Source organism: Protobothrops mucrosquamatus, unplaced genomic scaffold (genome assembly GCF_001527695.2).
Source record: "Protobothrops mucrosquamatus isolate PMUCROS unplaced genomic scaffold, P.Mucros_1.0 scaffold_117, whole genome shotgun sequence".
NCBI classification, from domain to species: Eukaryota; Metazoa; Chordata; class Lepidosauria; order Squamata; family Viperidae; genus Protobothrops; species Protobothrops mucrosquamatus.
In genome coordinates, this window is record NW_015386193.1 from 79,782 (window position 1) to 100,022 (window position 20,241).

At 35.0% G+C, this 20,241-nt stretch overlaps 1 protein-coding gene across 1 annotated transcript in view; it reads left to right on the forward strand.

Annotated features, from left to right (window-relative positions):
* Window positions 1-19,202, forward strand: part of GDA (guanine deaminase) — a 42,833-nt gene extending 23,631 nt beyond the window's left edge. Inside the window, exons 5-14 of the mRNA XM_015816676.2 lie at window positions 1,210-1,315; window positions 4,725-4,752; window positions 5,961-6,068; window positions 8,136-8,243; window positions 9,256-9,353; window positions 10,628-10,695; window positions 11,405-11,560; window positions 12,724-12,842; window positions 14,782-14,809; window positions 16,119-19,202. Coding sequence (XP_015672162.2) covers window positions 1,210-1,315; window positions 4,725-4,752; window positions 5,961-6,068; window positions 8,136-8,243; window positions 9,256-9,353; window positions 10,628-10,695; window positions 11,405-11,560; window positions 12,724-12,842; window positions 14,782-14,809; window positions 16,119-16,189 — 890 coding nt within the window. The 3' untranslated portion in view covers window positions 16,190-19,202. The remainder of the gene's footprint in view (window positions 1-1,209; window positions 1,316-4,724; window positions 4,753-5,960; window positions 6,069-8,135; window positions 8,244-9,255; window positions 9,354-10,627; window positions 10,696-11,404; window positions 11,561-12,723; window positions 12,843-14,781; window positions 14,810-16,118) is intronic.
* The last annotated feature ends 1,039 nt before the right edge of the window (window positions 19,203-20,241 follow it).

A 20,241-nucleotide genomic window follows, 5' to 3' on the forward strand; every position in this document is an offset into this window, starting at 1 on the left:
GCTGAAGGCCTAGGACTGGGGTGACGGCGTGCGTGCCCACAGAGAGGGCTCTGAGTGCCGCCTCTGGCACCCGTGCCATAGGTTTGCCACCACTGGGCTAGCAGAAAATAAATTGGGATTTATTGGTCTGTGATTAAAAGTAGATTGGTAAGGCTTTCTAAAGTACAATTATCTAATAATAACAATAATTAAAATGTATTTCCTTCTCAAATTAGTTGCCAGTAAAAAAACACTGGAAGGAAAATCAGGACAATTATTGATTTCAAATTCCTGAACTGAACTTTTTTTTTCTTAGTATATGTCTGTGTGCCCACATGACTATTTTGTATTTGGTTTCTGGTTAGTGGAACTTGAAAATTTTATGTTAAAAAAAGTAAACAAAGTTGCAAATAGATCCTACTTTTACAGGTAATGAGAAATTTTCAGAAGCTCCAAGTATAGTTCAGATTGCCTTTGTTATTGTAAACTGGATCAATTAATGATATTCCTGTGTTCCCTTATAACAAACTTCAATCCTTCAATTACTTTCTATGTAATTAATAATATAGGGATTTATTTTCTGGAGTCTTCACTCACTCGAGCTGTACAATCTGTTTCAATAGCAGTGAATAAATTCCCAACTAGATATGAAAATAGTTATTCTTTGCTCTTAGTCAATAAAGGCTGCATTCATCTGTCAAAGTTAACACAAATTTATCTAATTACCAAAAACAAACCAACAAACCCCAATTAAGTTTGTGGTTTTCATTCTTATCATGAGAAAACTTTTCCATAAAATATACATTTTTCTACTGTTACTTTTATTTACCTTCTACTACTCATATAGCATTGTTCAATGTTTGAAGTACTTTGTTCTGCTTTCAATTTCTCTATACTGTGTATAGATGAAATAAGTTTTAACTAAGGAACTTATAGCTCACATCTCACATCTCACAGTGGTAACAGTAGATCCTATATTTTGTAAACACTTGTTTTCAGGGGGTGGGGAATTGTAATGGTGTGGCTAAAAAGACACAAACTACACTGGGAGATAATTATGAATTGCATAGAACTCTTTCTATACTATTCCATTCCAAATGAGTGCTTAAAATTGTTAGGTATGCTTGTAATGTCAGAATTTATTGGCATTTTTTTTTTAAAAAAAAAGACCTGTTAAAAATGAGAATCAACAAAATTATTCTTAATCTTGTTCTGCTTCATATCTTATAGATAAATTTGGTCAGAGGGCATTTGTGGGTAAAGTTTGCATGGATATCAATGAAAGCTTCCCAGAATACAAGGAGGCCACCAAAGAATCAATTAAGGAAACTGAAAGGTAAGCCAGATAGTTCTTCCTGTATGATTTAAGCAGCAATATTTTTTAAGAATGACGAAAGAAAGAGGACAAGGATTTCCAAAAATGAAAGCAAAAACTAACATGTGGCATCTGTTTGTATTTTACTTGTTTCTAATAGGCTCCCACCACAGTAGGAATAATTTCACAGTATTTGGGATTTTCTCAAAAATGTTGCCAAAATAAAGTCTTTGAAAAAAGAAGAAAAGCAGCTATAGAGAAACTAATGCCTATGTTGATGTAGCAACAACAATAACATTTAGACTTATATAGTGCTTTCCAGCCCTGTCTAAACATTTTACAGAATCAGCATATTGCTGCCAAAAATCTTGGTCCTCATTTTACTGACCTCGGAAGGATAGAAGGCTGAGCCAACCTTGAGCTGGTCAAGATCGAACTGCCGGCAGTGGAATGAGGAGTTAGCCTGCAATATTGCATTCTAACCATTGTGCCACCACGGCTGTTATGCAACACATTTATGGTCATATAACTATTCTAACATCTTAAAGGTCATTGAACTGAATGCAAAGCTCATGCGTGGATAACATAAAGGTATAAGCAGAATAATATACACTTTTATGAAAGTTCACGTATTAAAGATATTTATTTATTTATTTATATGGCTGCCCTTCTTAAGCAATTTTGGGTGACTTACAATGTATTTCAGACAGCGCTGCCTAATTACGTATATATGAGCATGGTCATATATTTCTGCTCGTGCGAAGAAACATTCCTTCTTCACTTCAACTTCTATGTAGCCTGATTGATTGATTAGTTGGTTGGTTGGTTGATTCATTCATTCAATGGATATAGTCACCTATCTTGCCTTAGCAATTCCAGGCAGCTAACAATATATAAAAGCACAATCCAAATAAATAGTAAAACAGCATTAAACAAACTATGAAGGTAGACAAAATAAATCTCTACAATAACTTTAACCATAATCATATGGGCTCCCACTATCTACCTAATTCCAAGCAGGAGAACATATCTATGTCTTCAAAGCTTTTAGAAAGATTATCATTGCATTGACATTCCATTGGGAAATGCTTTATGCTATTTGCCTTGCTGGGAACTTGAAAACTAGTAAGTTATGGTAGAATATATGTGTCATGGGCCAAACTCAGATACTGATTCTAATTTTGAAGAAGAGGTTTCAGCAGAACCTGTGGAATTTCAGCCTCAGGAGACACAAGAATCATATAAAAGTAATCAAAAATAGACATCACATGAACAGCTGGAGCAGTCAGATAAGAATGACATAAGGCAGCGGTTCTCAACCTATGGGTCGCGACCCCATTTGGGGTCGATCGACCATTTCACGGGGGTCGCCAAGCAAGGCTGTCTGCCATTTTTTCCCCTTTTCCGGCGGGTGCTTTACCTCCCTTGGGCTGGGCCAGCTGGTGGTTGGCCTGCTCCATCTCTGCCGCTTGCCAGCTACACCTCGGCCGGCGCAGGGAGCGGAACCACGCATGTGCGGCACTTCCGGGCAGGGAAAGTCCTCGACTTACGACCGGTTGGGTAGTCCTCAACTTACGACTGGTTTAGTCCTCGACTTACAACCGGTTTAGTCCTCGACTTACGACCGGTTTAGTCCTCGACTTATGACCGGTTGGGGGGTCGCGGCATTAAAAAGGTTGAGAACCACTGACATAAGGCCTCCTAGACACCCCGCATTCTGCAAATAAAGAGGAGAGCAAAGCAGAGACATTGCCAGGAAAGGGACAAATTTCTCGAATAATGACAGCTGCCTGCTGCCTGATTTAAGACCCAGCCCTGGCCCTCTTTTCTTTGCTGGAAACAACTGTCTGATTTCTGGCTCTTGCATGACAATTCACGTGGATTCTTCCCATGAAGTTCTGATCTCTGGACTGTCTGACAACCCTCACCCAGCTCTTGGAACCTTGGAATGATGTTCTTCACTCTTCATTTTTCAGAGACTCTGTTTTGACTTGCATGCTTTGACTGTCCTTATCTCTTTTACCTTGAGTCAATATTTGAAATCAGAAGCAGAACAGTTTGTTTCCAGCTTCATTAACTCTCAGCTGACTTGGAAGTGAAACTTTAACTAACAGTCACACTGCAGAAAATTAAACAGCATAGAGAAACTTGCAGCTGGGAATACCCAGCTGACTCAGCAGCTTGCTTTACTCATAGTCCAACTGCAAACATTACAAGCCCTGTCAGTATAAGCAGCAGCTGCAACAGTAACCAGTCCTCACTCTTCAGAAAATGTCCTATTGCCTGTCCAGAAAAGTTTGATGGGATGCTGTCTCAATTTCTTACCAGTTGGGCATAATTCAATCTTTATATGAACATGCATGGGGAGGATTCTCCAGCAGAAAGACATCAAGGTGGGTTTATAATCAGCCTTTTATCTGGAATTGTTAGTAAATGGGCCACACCATTGTTAACACAACAGCCCCCTGTTCGATGACTGCTGAATTCAGTTGACAGCTCTAAACTCATTTATTCTGACCCTGTGACAGCACATTGCCAAAATGTGAGAACCGAAACAAGGGTGCCACTCTGTGACTGAATATGTCAGAGCTTTCCAGTTAATCTCCCAAGATCTGGCCTGGAATGAAGCAGTAGTTATCAATCGGTTTCAGGAAGGGTTGGCAGATGAATTTCTGGATGAGCTAAGAAGACATGCAGGAATTAATTCTATTCAACAGAATAGTTAACAACAGTGAAAACTATAGCTTGAGCTATGTTTAAATGTGTTATATATGGGTACACTTTGAGAGCAAGCCCGCAGTAAATGACAATAAAGGTTATCTATCTATCTATCTATCTATCTATCTATCTATCTATCTATCTATCTATCTATCTATCTATCTATCTATCTATCTATCTATCTATCTAATGTAGGACAGATGTGAAATTAGAATTCACATTTTCAGGGTATTGTCAATGAAACATGTTTATGCCATACAAAATGCTGCTTATCAAAATAGGACACTTCACTTTTCTGATACAGAGCCAAAAGTTCTTACTTTCTAAAAAAAATATGCCCATAACTATAACATACAATTACACTTTCACTTGATTTGTATGTTATCTATTCAGTTGTCACAGGAAACATTCTAATAACCAGTTGTCTACTGTTAATTATCAACAGCTTGTGTACATTTAAGATAAAAATCCTTAGCTGGTGCACATTTGCCCAGCCTCATTAACCGCCACAGAAAGTGTTGATTTCCTGCAGTCTTTCCAAATATGGCGTCCTTTGGATGTATTGGAAATTAAATTAACAAGGAATTCTGGAAATTGTAGTCAAGAACCTTGCGGAGGATACCAAATTGAAATAGTTGATTTCATGGTTGATCACCCGACTCGCACATCCATTTATAAATCTCTTTCTAATTCCTTTCTCTGATCTTTTCAGATTTGTTCAAGGAATACTGGGGAAAAAAGTAAGTAAGCTGAGTTTTCTTCCGCAGAACGGTATATATAATTATTTCATACCTTATGTTTGGGTTTTTAATGCAACAAAATGATCTTGGCAATATGAAACCATGTATTGTTTAGACGTTTTATATTGAACATCCTGTTCCTAAAATGCTACAAGTCAGGGATTATAAGCGCTCATCCAGATAGAACAACAGGACGTCTCATGTTTTGCCCGGAATGGTGTTGCTTTAGTTTTTAAAGCTCTGCCAAACTGAAAATCAAACTGAAAGCTTTAATTTATTAGAAGAAGAATATTATTAAACATTAGCCGTATTTAATTACATATGAACCCTATACAGCTATAGTTTTATTCTGGTCTCTGCATTTTATTCTTCAGTTCCGATCCAATTTCTTTTTTTGTGTGTGGGACTCCATACAGCCCCTGGGAACCAATCTTCCTTTCATGCTACATAGCTTTCTTCTCATTTCTGTGTTGACTTCTAAAATATTGGGGTAATGTTGGGGTGTAGTTCAAAGGATGGGTCACAGATGATGAGAGGAAATAGAAAACTTTACCTTAAAAAAAAAGTAGCCAGAATGACATTCAAAGAATTGAGTCAGTTACAATCACATTTTGGGGAGGGAATGATTTCTGAACTTAAGAACATTAATTTCAGTGAATTTAATGAAGATTAATTTCACTGTCTCTTTTATAAACTATTTTTTGTAAAATAGGCCACATCAGTGGCTTATTTCACGGGGTTGTTATGTGGATATTTTGTTTTGTTAGAGATATGGAAAAGTAGTCATCATTGGTGCTTTTCCCAAATAGCAATTCTGCCTTATTTATTTAATTTGTTTTCTAGATAACTCCCTATAGTTTATCTTTTAGATTACATTTAGTTATCATGATAAATATATGAAAACAATCTTTTTATATGCATATTAATCTTGTGCTAGATATAAATCAATAGACTTTCTAGAATCAAATAGCATTGTATATAATTATTAGCTAAAGCCTAAATTTGCATGCACTTTATTTTTACTAGCTGATAATCACTATTTTGCTATGTTACATTATGGTTTCATAATAGTGGGGTTGAAAATGAGCCTAAAGCCCCTTTTAATTATGGTTTAATACATGATACATATACAGCAATAGGTATAGCTTAAAATGCTGTTGTACTTACACATCTATTGTCTATTCTTTCTATTATTTGAATATCCTTAGTATCCAAGAATACTTCCCATAGTAACACCCCGTTTTGGACTATCTTGTACAGAGGAATTACTTAGTAGCCTTGGTAACCTGGCAGAGACTCATGATATTCATATACAGGTAAACCATTTGTTATTGTGTTTACAAAGATGTTATTCACCCAGCAGTTTTCAGAATACTGGTCTCTCTCTCTCAAGTTAAATTGTGACTCTCTTCTTTCTATAATCTGCCCTATCTAATCTTCAGAACCATCTATCATAAGTTCATTTTTTACAGAAAAAGTCCACAAGGGCTTTCCAGTCACCAGTAAATGTAGATATTGTCTTTTCTCTATTCAAACAAGTCAGTGAGCTTTATCATTTTCATCAACCATACTTCTGTTGCAGGCATTGCCAAATCTTTCCATTTTTGTGTGTACAGAACACTTGTTACAGTTGTCATATATTAAAAGCAATGTTCCATGACTTTTTTTTCCCAATTGCTTATCTCTCAGTCCCAAAAGTTCTGGTTTCAGTTGAACGTTTATCTTTAAAATCCTCTGAATATCTGTGTGCATTTGAACCCCAAATTTTCTAGCATTTTGCATGTCCACCAAGCATAATAAAATAACCATTCTTGTAGTTCATATTTCCAACATACCTTTGAAGTACATTATAAATTCTAGATAGTTTTTCTGGTATCTTATACCAACAGTACATTATTTTATAAAAATTATCTTTAACATTATAACATAGAGTAAATCTCAGCCTTTTCAACCACATATTTTCCATTGTTCCAACTGTAAATTATAATAAATTTTATTCACTTTATCGTATATCTCTGTTTGTCCTTCTTCTGTCCCAAATTTCAATAAAAATTGAGCAATCACAGTCCTCATTTGTATGCAAATCTCTTTCAAATCAGTCTTAAAATGTTCAGTGTTGTAAACTGCCCAGAGTTGAGAAGGATGATTGATTGATAAATAAATAAATAAATAAATAAATAAATAAATTATTTGATTAACTTTAAATCTTTATGATTGCTATAAATAAGGAAACCATTGTCAGGTGTATCCCTCTGCCATCTGCTCTGTTTATTTTACTTTATATAACTCTGGACAAAATTCTGTTACCTCATATTAAGTTAGCCATTTATGTTTGCCATTTATTTCTTGCATTTCTATCCTAAAACAAACAAAAAACCCAGATAGAATGTGGAAACAGTGCAATTAAGTTTTATTAACGAAATATTTTGATTTGATAGGAATTCTTGCATTTTTAAATAGCTATCATGGTTCACTCAACACAAGGCAAGAATTTGCCATACTGAAAATATGCGAAGTAGCTAAGTAAGACACGGATATGAAATCAACAGATGAAGAGGGCTATTATCATGGTGGCAACTGGCCTATATAGCCTGTTGTTATAGCCTGCACCACTCTTATATTCTTTAAATCACAAGTCAATATTCATTCGTTTCAGTCTTTAATTACAATGTGTAGTCTTTTCTCTGTAAAGTATAATACATTAATTTCAACTGTTGCTTTCCTAAATCATCAGATACTGTAAAATTAAATGACTTCCTACTGACCTAGTTCAACTTTGTTTTACAGGATTAAGTTAGATCATAAATATTGGTGTGTGCCAATTGAAAATTAAGTGGAAGAAATATTTTAAAACTTAAATAAACACAGCACTCTTCTGCAATGTCCAGCGTTATTCAGGCTTCTTCTATGCTGTCTATATTATCTATCTCTTTAAAATACTGAAGTTCTCAGCTATGAAGGGAGATTTCATCAGCTTTTTCTTCATATTAAACACTAAAATTCGGTATTTCAACTTTTCATAATGTGGTCTAGGTTAGGCAGCTCTGCGTCATACGATGCTAGTTCTTTACATCATTATTTTTTGTGCGGGTTTTACAATCTGTTAAAGCAAAATGTTTCTTTTCTGTTTTCAAATTTTCTTTTGCATTGTTTGTTTAAAAAAACCTTTCAAATAATAATTTAATTTACTATAAAACTACCAATCAAACTTGACATGGTATGAAGTTTTATAAATATTGCTTTTATTAAAAATGTAGCTTTGTAAATGCTGTGTACTGAATAGCTTCAATAGCTTGCTTGTGTCAAGACATTCATATTATTGTCTGAAGGAGTGAAATTATGTGAAATACTGACCACTTTCTCTGTGTTTTCCCATCTTACAGAGCCACATCAGTGAATCTAAAGGAGAGCTCAGACTTATAGAAAGCACGTTTCCACATTATCAACATTATACAGAGCTATATGATAAAAATAAGCTGCTTACAAACAAGGTTTGTTATCATGAAAACATTCTGAGTAATGTTGCTTTTTGAGTTACAAGTGTTGAATTACTGCTGAAGTAGAATCAATGTTGATCAATCTAGCAAAATAGGCACTGTTTGGTTTTATGAGTTCTGACTTTTCTTTATCTCATCATTTTTATAAAGATCTTAAAACTTGTAGATAAATAATTTCTGTTAGAAAAACAAACTTTTTTTAAAAACAATGTTTATTTCAAGAAACTATTTACCACTCAGCTCTGGGTTGCATATGTTCAGATGATTACTAGGTAGCAGCAAAGGGGTGTAGAAAGTTCTCTCTCTTTGGCAATTGGCTGAGCATATAAAATATATTGTTCTGTACTTTGCCTGTATTTAGTTCACTTATACTTATCTGGCAAGACAGACAATTTAGTAGCTCACAAAATTTTAAATGTTTTATATATATCAGCTACCATTTACAAAAATGTATTTCAAATACATACTAGACTACTTTTAGAATTTTCTTTTAAAAAAATTAATGGATGCCCTTTCCTTTCTTTCAACCTTCCTATATTTTTCCTTGTAATCTAGCCTTGTTCTATTATGTTAAGCTCACAACTTTAAAATTCTAACTGCTCCCAGTTTTCACATGCTATTATAAGAACTGCATGAAAATTCCCAATGTATTAATAGCACATTCATGTTTATCTGCTCTAAGCTCATTGTGTATTGCTACCATAGACGTAAGCAGTGGTTGTCAAACATTATACTATAGGACCTATTAAGTTGAATCTTTATTTTCTTTATCTGCAAATATAAGCATCTAACTAATAACCCAAAATGGGTGTCACTTTAATTGCCTTTCAGTAAGGAATTGGAAGACTGAAATTTTTACAAAAAGTGTTGAGCAATGTGGGGTGCATTGCAAGTTATTGCTGTGGTGGTTTTCACAATAGATGCTAAAATTGTTATTTTAAAACCTGAATTGTCAAAATAAAATGATTCAGATAAGTAAAAGTAATATTACTATATTTACTTTTAGACTATAATGGCTCATGGCTGCTATCTTTCTGATGAAGAGCTGGACATATTTAAACTTAGAGGAGCTGCCATTATACATTGTCCTAATTCAAACATATCGTGAGTAATATAGTGTCACAAAGTAATCATACTTTCAAGAAGTGGGTTTCTGATCAATCTTTCCCAATCTGATGCTCATATTGAACTATTCTCACACTCCTAAATAATGAAGATAAAAACGGAGAGCAAGGATTTGTGGTAGGTTGCTTTTAAAAATGTCAGTCATGAGTTAAATCACGGGTATCCAACTTTTTGGTTTGCATGGGCTGCATTTAGTGAAGAAGAATGCCTTGGGCCCAGTGGTGGAATTCAAATACCTGAACAACTGGTTCTCTTATTCGATGCAGGCCTGGGCCTCTGAGGCCTAGAACGGACTTCCAGCAAGCTGTTCTAGGCCTGGGAGGCCTCCTCCAGGCCTCTGAGGCCTAGACTGGACTTCTGGAAGCCAGCCCGTTCTCTGAATGCATCAAAATTTAGCTACCGGTTCTACCGAACCAGTGCAACCAGCTAAATCCCACCACTGCTTGTATATAAATCACATAATAATATTAAAAGTTTGCAATCTTGTGGGACCACATTACTAGGTGTCCAGGGCAGCATGGCGACCCATGGGACACAGGTTGGATCCATCTGGGTTAAATACTGGAAGCATTCGGTTGTCAAGTTTTTCAGATATGAATCTTGGGTCTTAAAGTGAGACAAGAATCCTAAAATCTACTCATCAATTCCATAAAACACATTCTGGTTGTTTCCAATGGTTGATTCATTCAGTCTTCTTTTACATATTTATATACCAGAAACTTATATGCTTGGATTGTACTGATTTTATGCACAAGCTTAAATACAATAAATACAATAAATACAATAAAAAATTGTAGACATTTCAGAAATGATTCAAAAAACTTTTAAAAAATTTTCATAGGACTACAGCATTTGTCTACAGCCATGCATTTTTTAAGACTTATATGGGAGTCTGAATGCCACTAATTTAAGGGGTACGGTAATTAAAATTAATGTGATTCTTAAAGCAGCCACATCTTTTTTCCAGGTCACACAGAAGCATGAAAATACTTTAATGAACAGTATTGAGGTACTATGTTCTCATTAGATTTGCTTACTGAATTGCTTTCGATTCAGCTGCATTAAATATAGCATAGCTTAGTTAATGTGGAATATGCTCATAGCAATAACACATATGAAGTTATACTTAAATCAGTGGCAAGGCTTGTTTTACATCTTGTTTTAGCACTTTGCGAATAGCTTTTAACCTCTGCTACATCCATTTTTTTTACTTATAAAAATGATATCCTTTCATTCTTTTATTTCCAAACTAGATTAAAGAGTGGCCTTTTAAACACAAGGAAGATTCTGAACCACAATGTAAAACTTGGATTAGGCACAGGTTAGTGATGAATAAATAAAACATAATAAACCAAGCAGCTGGATCCATCTACAGACCCCTCTAGCCACTGCCTGATTATCAAATATTTATAAATATCAAGCCCCATCACGCTATATCATCTCAGGTGTTGACCCTGGATCTGTTTATCATTTGCCTGTTTACCATTCACTGAGGAACAGTTGAGGTACAGAGTCTTGGCTTTATCCTTGAAATTACAGCTGTAGCAGTACCACTGTCCATCCCGAACTGGCGTGAACTCTGGCAAGAATACACCACTTCTGTCACCTTATTGGCACCACCAGGCCTGCCCCTCATAAGTGATGGAGGCTGAGCTTCTTTGGGGGAGGAGATTCAGGAGGTGAAATGGGTGGCTTAAGATGTCTATTTTGTTTCTGAACTCTTCACTGCAAAACGGGGAGCAAACTTTTTGTCCCATGATTTAAGCTTTGGGACCCCCAGATATATGCTGGCAAGTTATATCTGACTTTTGGCAACCCATTTTGCACCTCTGACGTAGAGCATGGATATCCTCCTGTACATAGTGAATTCCTGGAAGATACATTTAAGTTGTCAGCATGATAAAAAGCCTGGATGAGATCATACTTACGTTGCAATAATGAGCATCTGCCTGCATATTTAATGAAACTCCTGTTTCCATCTCATGCATAAGGCCTTCCAGACTGATTGTAATATTCTGCTCTATTGTTAGATGTTGCCGGTGGCTATTCTGCTTCCATGCTTGACGCTATCAGAAGTACGATTGTGGTATCTGAAGTCCTTCACCTTAATAAAGAGAGTGAAACAGATGAAAAAGGCTTAACTCTGAAGGAGGCATTCCAACTAGCAACTCTTGCAGGAAGTCAAGGTAATTCTCCTCTTTTTAATTATCTATCCCCAAAACACAGAAGTTACATCTGATATTCTAGCCTGGCTTGGGGAAAAAAACTTTTCATTTGGATCTTAGCATATCTTACATCCAAATAATTTCATTTTACTGACAAAATGCACCCTGTATGTATAACCATAGTTTTCTCACTCATGGTTTGTAAAAAAAAACACAAAACAGTTCACACATCATATAAAACAAAATTAAAAAAACTAAAATTCTATAGCTTAATATGACATTGCTACCAAAATTGCTAAAACATGTGTGTATCCACGTGGTGTGGTAGATACTGTGCTGAATTAGGACCAAAATGCTCCACTCAGTGCTACTTTTTACCATGAAGATTCAGTGGATGATTTTGGATCATTTGCTATTTCTCCTTCACATCACACACATTATTATTTTGTGTGGAAATTTGGAGATGATCTAGCACTGATCCAATATGCTATGAAATAAGGGAGAATATAAATCTATATGAATGAACAAATAGGATTCTCATTTGTTGAGCTCTGTAAATAAGTTTAAAATGTTTAAAATATTTGAAAGATATTTTCACAGATTACAAGCATTTAATACCTTATTTTTCCTTCTGCTATGGCTGGGATTCAAATTTGTTCCCCGGAAGCTCCTTTTCCTGATTTGAAATAGATGATTTTATGGTCCATATGTCCATAAATTTACTTTGATCCTTTTCTGCATCTCCTATTAACGCTGACAGGCATGTGGCTATTGATATTCTACTGCCCCCTGCTGTTTAATGTGGAAACTATGTGAAAGAGTATTAGGAAAAACACCATAGAAAGACACTCTGAGAGAGTTTATTTCAGTATTAAGTTACTAAAATTTAGTATTTCAAAAACAGTATTCCTCAGAACTGATGCTGGATCAATTCCATGCTGATTATTGTTCCTTCTTTTGGTCATCAAATTTTATTTTATTTTAAAGAATTTGAGTCATTTTCTCCTCCTCTGTTATTTACTGGAATTATAGTCATAACAGAATTGCGACTAAGAACGCAAATATAACCTTTGTACAGGAATTATTGAATCCTTTCTATTGATTTCAAAAGTCATAACTTGTAACGTACTTAATTTCATTGTGTACAAATAAAGAAATTCATTCTTTTTTTTTTTAATTGACAGCTTTGGGATTAGATCATATAATTGGAAATTTTGAAGTTGGCAAGGAATTTGATGCACTGCTTATCAACACCAAAGCTTCAGATAGTCCTTTTGATCTATTTGCTTCTGACCATGTTGAGGTAATCAAATACTGCGTAACTGAAGTATGTTGCATATGTATGGAGGAATCCACATATGAGGGAATGTCTAGCAGGCCTTGGGAATAGGCAGGAAGGAAACAAATGCAAGAGACACGTCAGCCATGCAGATGGGAAGGAGCATGAGAAAGAGACTCAGAGTAACTCTATCTTAAGGTATAACTTGATCTAAGTAGTGTTTCTCAACCTTGGCAACTTTATGATGGGTGGACTTCAACTCCCAGAATTCTCCAGCCAGGTTTTGAAGTCCACCTATCTTAAAGTTGCCAAGGTTGAGAAACACTGATCTAGAGAATTGCTTCAACAGTTTTTTAAGGTTATGTACTTTACCCTACTAGCAATACAGACCATCGCAGAAACCCTAATAATTCTTGTTCCTGAGTTTGCCTGCCTACCACTCAAGCCCAGTGAGTTTTCTGGTTGCTTCATAAAAACATAAGAGTGTTGCTTGATCAGGCAACAATCCATCTAGTTCAGCATCCTCTGTTACATAGCAATCAAACAGATGTAATAGGAGGCTCATAAACATGAAGAAGATGGTGATATTCCTTTTCCATTATTACTTCCTAGAAGCTGATATTTATGACATGCATCCAGTGGTTTAGGAGGTAGTTATCCAGACTAGTGCTTAATTAACTCACAGCAGAATGTTCCATGAATGTATCTAGTCTCCTTTTAAAATCACCTAAATTAAGGGCAGTCATTGCATTAGCTCATAACAAATTCCATAATTTACCTTTAGAAACGTAAACAAAGTAGCTCCTTGTACTGGTCCTCCCTCCATTTGTTTTGAATGAATAGTTCCATGTTCTAACATTGTGGGGGGAAAATATTAGTCTATATTTTTCACACCATCCAGGATTTTATTACCTCTATCTTATCTCTTTTTACTGCTGTTTGGTCTAAGTTAAAGCACTAGAAAAGCTGCAGATTTTCGTTACAAGTCAATCATTTTGCATCCTGTTTTTGCATCTTTTCCAGATCAATTTGGGGGACATGTGATAGATTTTATATAAGAGCTGTTGTATTCTTTTGATACAAAACTACTGGCATTCCAATTTTCCATTACTTTCCTAATGATTGTTAGCATGAAATTTGTTTTCCTTTTTGTCTAATAGTAGCAGCCTACTGGATTGACTTTCTCACTTTCCTGTTAATTTTAACTCTATAGTAACTTTTTCTTTATCAGTTACATTCAACTCAAATTAAATTAATATGTTTGTTTTTGAAGAAATGTGGGGCCATTTCCACTTGATTTCACAGCATTTGCTACTTTAAAGCCAATTAATTCATTTGAAAAAGCACTGTTGGAATTATTGCAATTTCTTATTGAGATTAGTACTCTTAAATTTGGATATCATAGGTAAAATCTGTTTCATCTCTAGTCCTGATAATGTCACACCATTTATTACCAAGTTAAAAAATGCCAATCCTGATGTTGATCCCTGGTGATCCCATTTTGCATGTTTCTAATACAATCTCTAATTATGTATTGATTCCAACTCTTTGTTTCCTATTCTTACTGCATGATCGTGATCTCACTATTGGAATTATTTGCTGAGAAAATTTGAGAGTTTCTGAAACTCCAAGTATACAGTATTTATGAGATCACTCCTGTCTCTTAAAAGTTTAGATGGATTGATGCTCTCTTATATAAATATTCTTGGAGATGTTTGTAATCTTTTCTCCCACAAACCATAAATACATTTTTTTTTAAAAAAACTTGATTTATGAGAAAAAAAATTAATTCTAATAGATATGTTGAAGTGGGACTGAGAAAACAAACAGTTCACTTGCCAGTCCCTTTTTCTTAACCCAAATTTGTTAAATTAATAATTTACAAATTATTAATGTTTTAATATCTACTTTTACAATAAAAAGGACTATATTTTAAAATTTTCCTTTTCCCCCTACATCCTAGGATATAATTGAAAAATTCCTGTATATTGGTAGGTATACCAGTTATAATTTATACAGATAGTTTCATATGATTTACTGTTAAAAAATTCTTAAAATATTATTGTGTATGTGTGTATGTTTAATACTTATTAGTTATTGTATAATGAAATGTTATCATTCACACTGAGCATTAATTCTTACATTATCGAAGTGTTTTTTTAAATCACTTGTGAAAAAGTTGATTTCTGTGCAGTACAAAATGCCAGGACAAGATGAATTTACAGATTCAAGACAACTTTTTTTGTCTTATATTTTCTTTGTATTCTTGGCATATTGCATTTGATAGGATACATATTGCCATTTATCCCATAAAAATTGGAAGGTATATTATAGATGATTCTCATTTATGTCTACTTGTACAAATCACCTTTCCCCTATATATTGCCCTTGAACTGAATCCAGTATGTCTTTTAAAACATTTAATGTATTCAGAGCAGTTTTCCCCAATCTGGTGTCTTTTAGCCTTATTGCAGTCAATATGGGAATTCTTGTAATTCTCACAATGGTTAACCGAAGTTTAATAGAATCAAAATAATCATACCCACATCTATAATGGTTCCCAAAAGAATTTGGATGTAATTTATTCCAAAGTATAGCACTATGGCAATATTTCCTGCCTTTAGAGTCCCTGGGATTATGTCTATGATCTTCTGGTTTATCTATGCAGCAGCATAATTAGGAGATGATAAGATCGCTTGAAGGAGTTCGGAATTCTATATGTGAACTGACTCTGAATATGAACTGTGTGTGATGGCACCAAATAATGTCTTTAACTGTAAAGTCTCACTTCTGATGTGAGGACTTACGTGTGTGTGTGCGTGCGCGCGCGTGTGGGAGAGGAGAAACAATGGAACAGCAGTCTGGGTAAAAGTAGATGGTCAGGGAATGCTGAATTCTGGGTATCCTTCAATACTTCAAATCCCACTCCACGACCTTCATTAAAAATCACTGAATTGAATCTGCTACAAACATACTCTGGACATTAGTAATGACTATGGGTAATTTTCAATTTTATTGTAACTTTTTAAATATTATTTAGAAGCTGTCCAACTCCAAGCAACCCTGGGGTGGCTTAGGTTTTAAAAGCAGGAACCATGAAAATAAATAAATAAAAAGTGGATCATACACATCCAGCATAGTAAATATAATCAAACTCAAGTTTTTGGAAGAATGTGAATGATGCATGCTTATAAATAAAATTCAGAATTATATGTTTTATCATTTAGGAAAATTGAGAGAAGTTAGTAGTGGTGGTTGCATACTTTAAGGAAATAATCTCATTCGTCTTTATATTTTCAGGTGATGACAGAAATATTGAGGAAGTGTATGTGGCTGGCAAACTGGTGGTTCCATTTTCAAGCTCTGTGTAAATTGGATTCCGATTCTGAAAAATGCTCAACTAGTTATCGTTTAGTTTGGAAGAACTGGGTAGAAATGCAGTGCCTTGTTATGCTGATTTTATTATGTTTCTGATATGCACCAGAAAGGTTGTCAACTTGGCAGTGACAGAACAAAAATATATGCCAAAAATCTATCTCATTTGAGCAGGACAGGAAGCAGCCTCAATTGCATGAACTTGCATTTGGAACAAATATTTCCACCTACCTACACCTGAATAAGAATATCCAGCGATGGTTGCAGAAAGTATTTCATCTCTCAAAATATAAAAACGCAAATCCTAAAAATGTATCTGAGGAGAATTTAGGGATCTTCATTGACTTAGAAGCAAAACATACTTGTTTTGGGTGTTGTCCATTTTCTACAATTTTCCTCCTTGAATAGACATCACATGATCATGACAGGGTTTTCCAATCAGGAATGGAAAAATCTGTTTTCCTTTCTCTCTCCTGGGGAGTGACATGTCTCCTGAAACTTTCACCTTTATTTTCATACATTTATCCAGATTGCTTGACAGCAAACATGGCATGATGAATGAGGATATAAAAAGAAGAGAGTCAGATCCCATGTTCACAGTTTATGTCATCTGGGATGGCTTTGTTCACACATAATGCAAAGCTGTAATGTGGTTAATTTAAATTTGGATTAACATGAAGAATCCCTTCATTATGGATGCATTTTAAGTGAGAAAAAGGGCCCTTCTTAATATGAGGATAAGGCTGTAGCCTTGATATTTTACTGATGTGGGTCAATTGGGTGCAATCTAATTGGAAGTGTTTGTTCAGATTCTAAATTCAATCTTACCCTACAGTTCAAAGCAATTTGGACAATCAAATCAATATGGAAAAGGGGGCTTTTGCTTTAGAATCTGATCTCTGATTTTAATATTTGTATAACTGCACTATTTTACTCTGATAAAAGTATATAAAGTACTTAGGATAAATACTCAGTAAATAATGTTAAAACTATTGGGTTTTTTTTTACCTTGCAACCCAGAGATGGCAAGTATAAATATGATAAGTTTGCACAAAACACCTTTGGAGGAATGTGTGCCTTTTAGGATTATTGTTTTTTTTTTTTAATTTGGGGGAGGATAATTTTAGGAGGATTACTATTATGCACTGGTTGCCTCTGAGAGATTCTCAGTGGGAAATAAACTTTTGTTGATAATTGTATAAATAAAATAAGAACACTTTTTAAAGGGATTTGTCTCTAAACGTTTTGGAAAGCCTGTTGAAAACTGTCAATCCTCTCTCAGCACACGGGATGCCTTCTTCATCTGCCTCTTTGTTCCTTGTCAGCATGAAGTTTAGTTGAAAAGGTTGGGGCAGCTGGAAGGAGAGCCTTGGAAATTTACTTGGAAGGAAAAAAGAAGCCTAAGTATCTGTTTTGTGAAAAAGAAGTATTTTAAATGACAAATTGAAATTATTTGAATTTCCATCTTACCCTACTGTTTATTAACCTTCTGTTTGAAGATATTAATGAGAATGAATATAATTTGTGCTTTGTGGAGTTACTTGAATGATTTTGGTGTGGCACTTGGAGTGCAGCAGTATAAAATGTTGACTTAGCTTTAATATGCATGCTTTACAATAGTTGCAAAACAGTAGGCTAGAGGAACTCAGGAAAGGAATTGCACTTTATTCTATTATCTGTTTTACTTTTTCAAATATAGTAAGTCTGTGCATTTTTTGCACAGAAGGGGGGGGGGAAACGGTCCCACCTCTGCATTTATGCCAAAATAAACTTATCCCCGCTGATAAAAAAATAATTCAAATATGCATTGGAAGTCAAGGAAGGAGAAATATAATATTTCATAGAACTATATTTATTGCACTAAGAAACTAGGCTTGATTTAGTTTTAATAGACAAAGTTTCTGAGTATCAGCATATTAGTGAACTCAGCTAGCCATGAAATATGATGATTAAACCATGGCTTAACATGATCTGTCAAACCTATTAATAGGCCTCATTCATAAGATATGCTAAAAATTGCCATTATATTATTTTAATATATACTATATTAATCATAGTATACTATTTGATTATATTAAACTAAAAATGTATTTGTACATATGTACAAATTTCATTTGTCATATAAAACTGAAATGAAGGAATAAAGAAAAGAGGGAAAAGCTTGGGAAATCAAATCATAAACAAACCATTTAAAAAGACAGAAAAAAAACTTTCTAGTCCTTTTTAGAAATGTATAAATTCATTTTCTTCCTACAAACAGAATAAAAGAATAGATTAGCATCACCTACAAGCCGAGTTGCCCAGTTGGATGGACTTTGCTCTTGGTGTGTAAACAATTACGATGTGTTTGGCGTAGGAGGGAAGGAGTAAACACTCTCATTTATACTCTCGAGAAAAGCCAGTTACCCAGATAGTATGTTCTGCTATTGATATTGCCTAATCATATATTGATTTCCATCATAACTGTAAAATCATTTAAGCACATTTTTCATCTCTTGTTTTGTCTGGTCCTCAAATCAATAAAACTAAAAGTATGATCCTTTAAATGGTATCTGTTATAAATGTATAGCATTACCAATTAGCATTATTAATAGATTTGGAAAGCCACTTGGATATATTTGTTGCTAATTACAGCCAGAACGTGTGGGAGAGAAGTTGGCCTCAGCAGCATCCGTAGGCAGGGTCAAAAGGGGCAGGGTGATGGTTGTGGAGCCCGAATTGAAACCCCATCCCTTTCCCTACATCTCCTGCAGATGGCTTTCTCTCTTTCACCTGCATTTCAATCTTGGTATGAAGAGTGCTTTAATTTTATTGTACAGCTTTTGTTTGATGAAAAAAAAAGTGAATTAATCTTGCCAGATTTTTATTTTTCTGACTGTATTCGTTCAAGGTGGGAAATGCAACCTCTCCCCCCCAAAAAATAATTGTTGCTGTGTATTCTGCTTGATTGTCAGTAGTTATAAATGAGCCCCTTTGCACTTATTTAACAGAATAAAGAAGATATACTTACTCTGGTTTACATTGGTTCATTTCTTAATGGTTTGAAGGAAGTGGAAAAACCATAATCTATTTCTTAGCTCCAGAGGAAGACATGTATTGAAGGGAATCTGTGGATGCTGAAGAAAAAAAAAATCCTAAATATTGTTCTCAGATAAACCAAACCACTCAAACGGAGGGGAAGAAACATCTTTGCATAAGATTTCTCTTCCTTGTTGTCTGTTCACCAAGGCTGCTTCGAAACATGCTTTGGAATTAATATTCAGAGTATGGAAACTAAATGATATGGGTTTAAATTATTAATCCTAAACTATTATTAATTTAATTATTACATTTAAGCAAGAAAAACTAAATGTACAGGTATAGTATAGGGGGCACCTTGCTCAATAGTAGTAACTGTGAGAGGGACCTTGGAGTCCTAGTGGACAATCACTTAAATATGAGCCAGCAGAGTGCTGCAGCTGCCAAAAAGGCCAACATAGTGCTAGGCTGCATTAACAGAGGGATAGAATCAAGATCACGTGAAGTATTAATACCACTTTACAATGCCTTGGTAAGGCCANACTTGGAATACTGCATCCAGTTTTGGTCACCACGATGTAAAAAAGATGTTGAGACTCTAGAAAGAGTACAGAGAAGAGCAACAAAGATGATTAGGGGACTGGAGGCTAAAGCATATAAGGAAAGGCTGCTGGAATTGGATATGTCTAGTTTAATGAAGAGAAGGACGAGGGGGGACATGATAGCAGTCTTTCAATATCTCAGGGGCTGACACAAAGAAGAGAGAGCCTGAAGGCAGGACAAGAAGCAACGGATGGAAACTAATCAAGGAGAGAAGCAACCTAGAACTAAGGAGAAACTTCCTGACAGAACAATTAACCAGTGGAACAACCTGCCTCCAGAAGTGGTGAATGCTCCAACACTGGAAGTTTTTAAGAAGAGACTGGACAGCCATTTGTCTGAAATGGTATAGAGTTTCCTGCCTGAGCAGGGGGTTGGACTAGATGACCTCCAAGGTCCCTTCCAAATTATTATTATTATTATTATTATT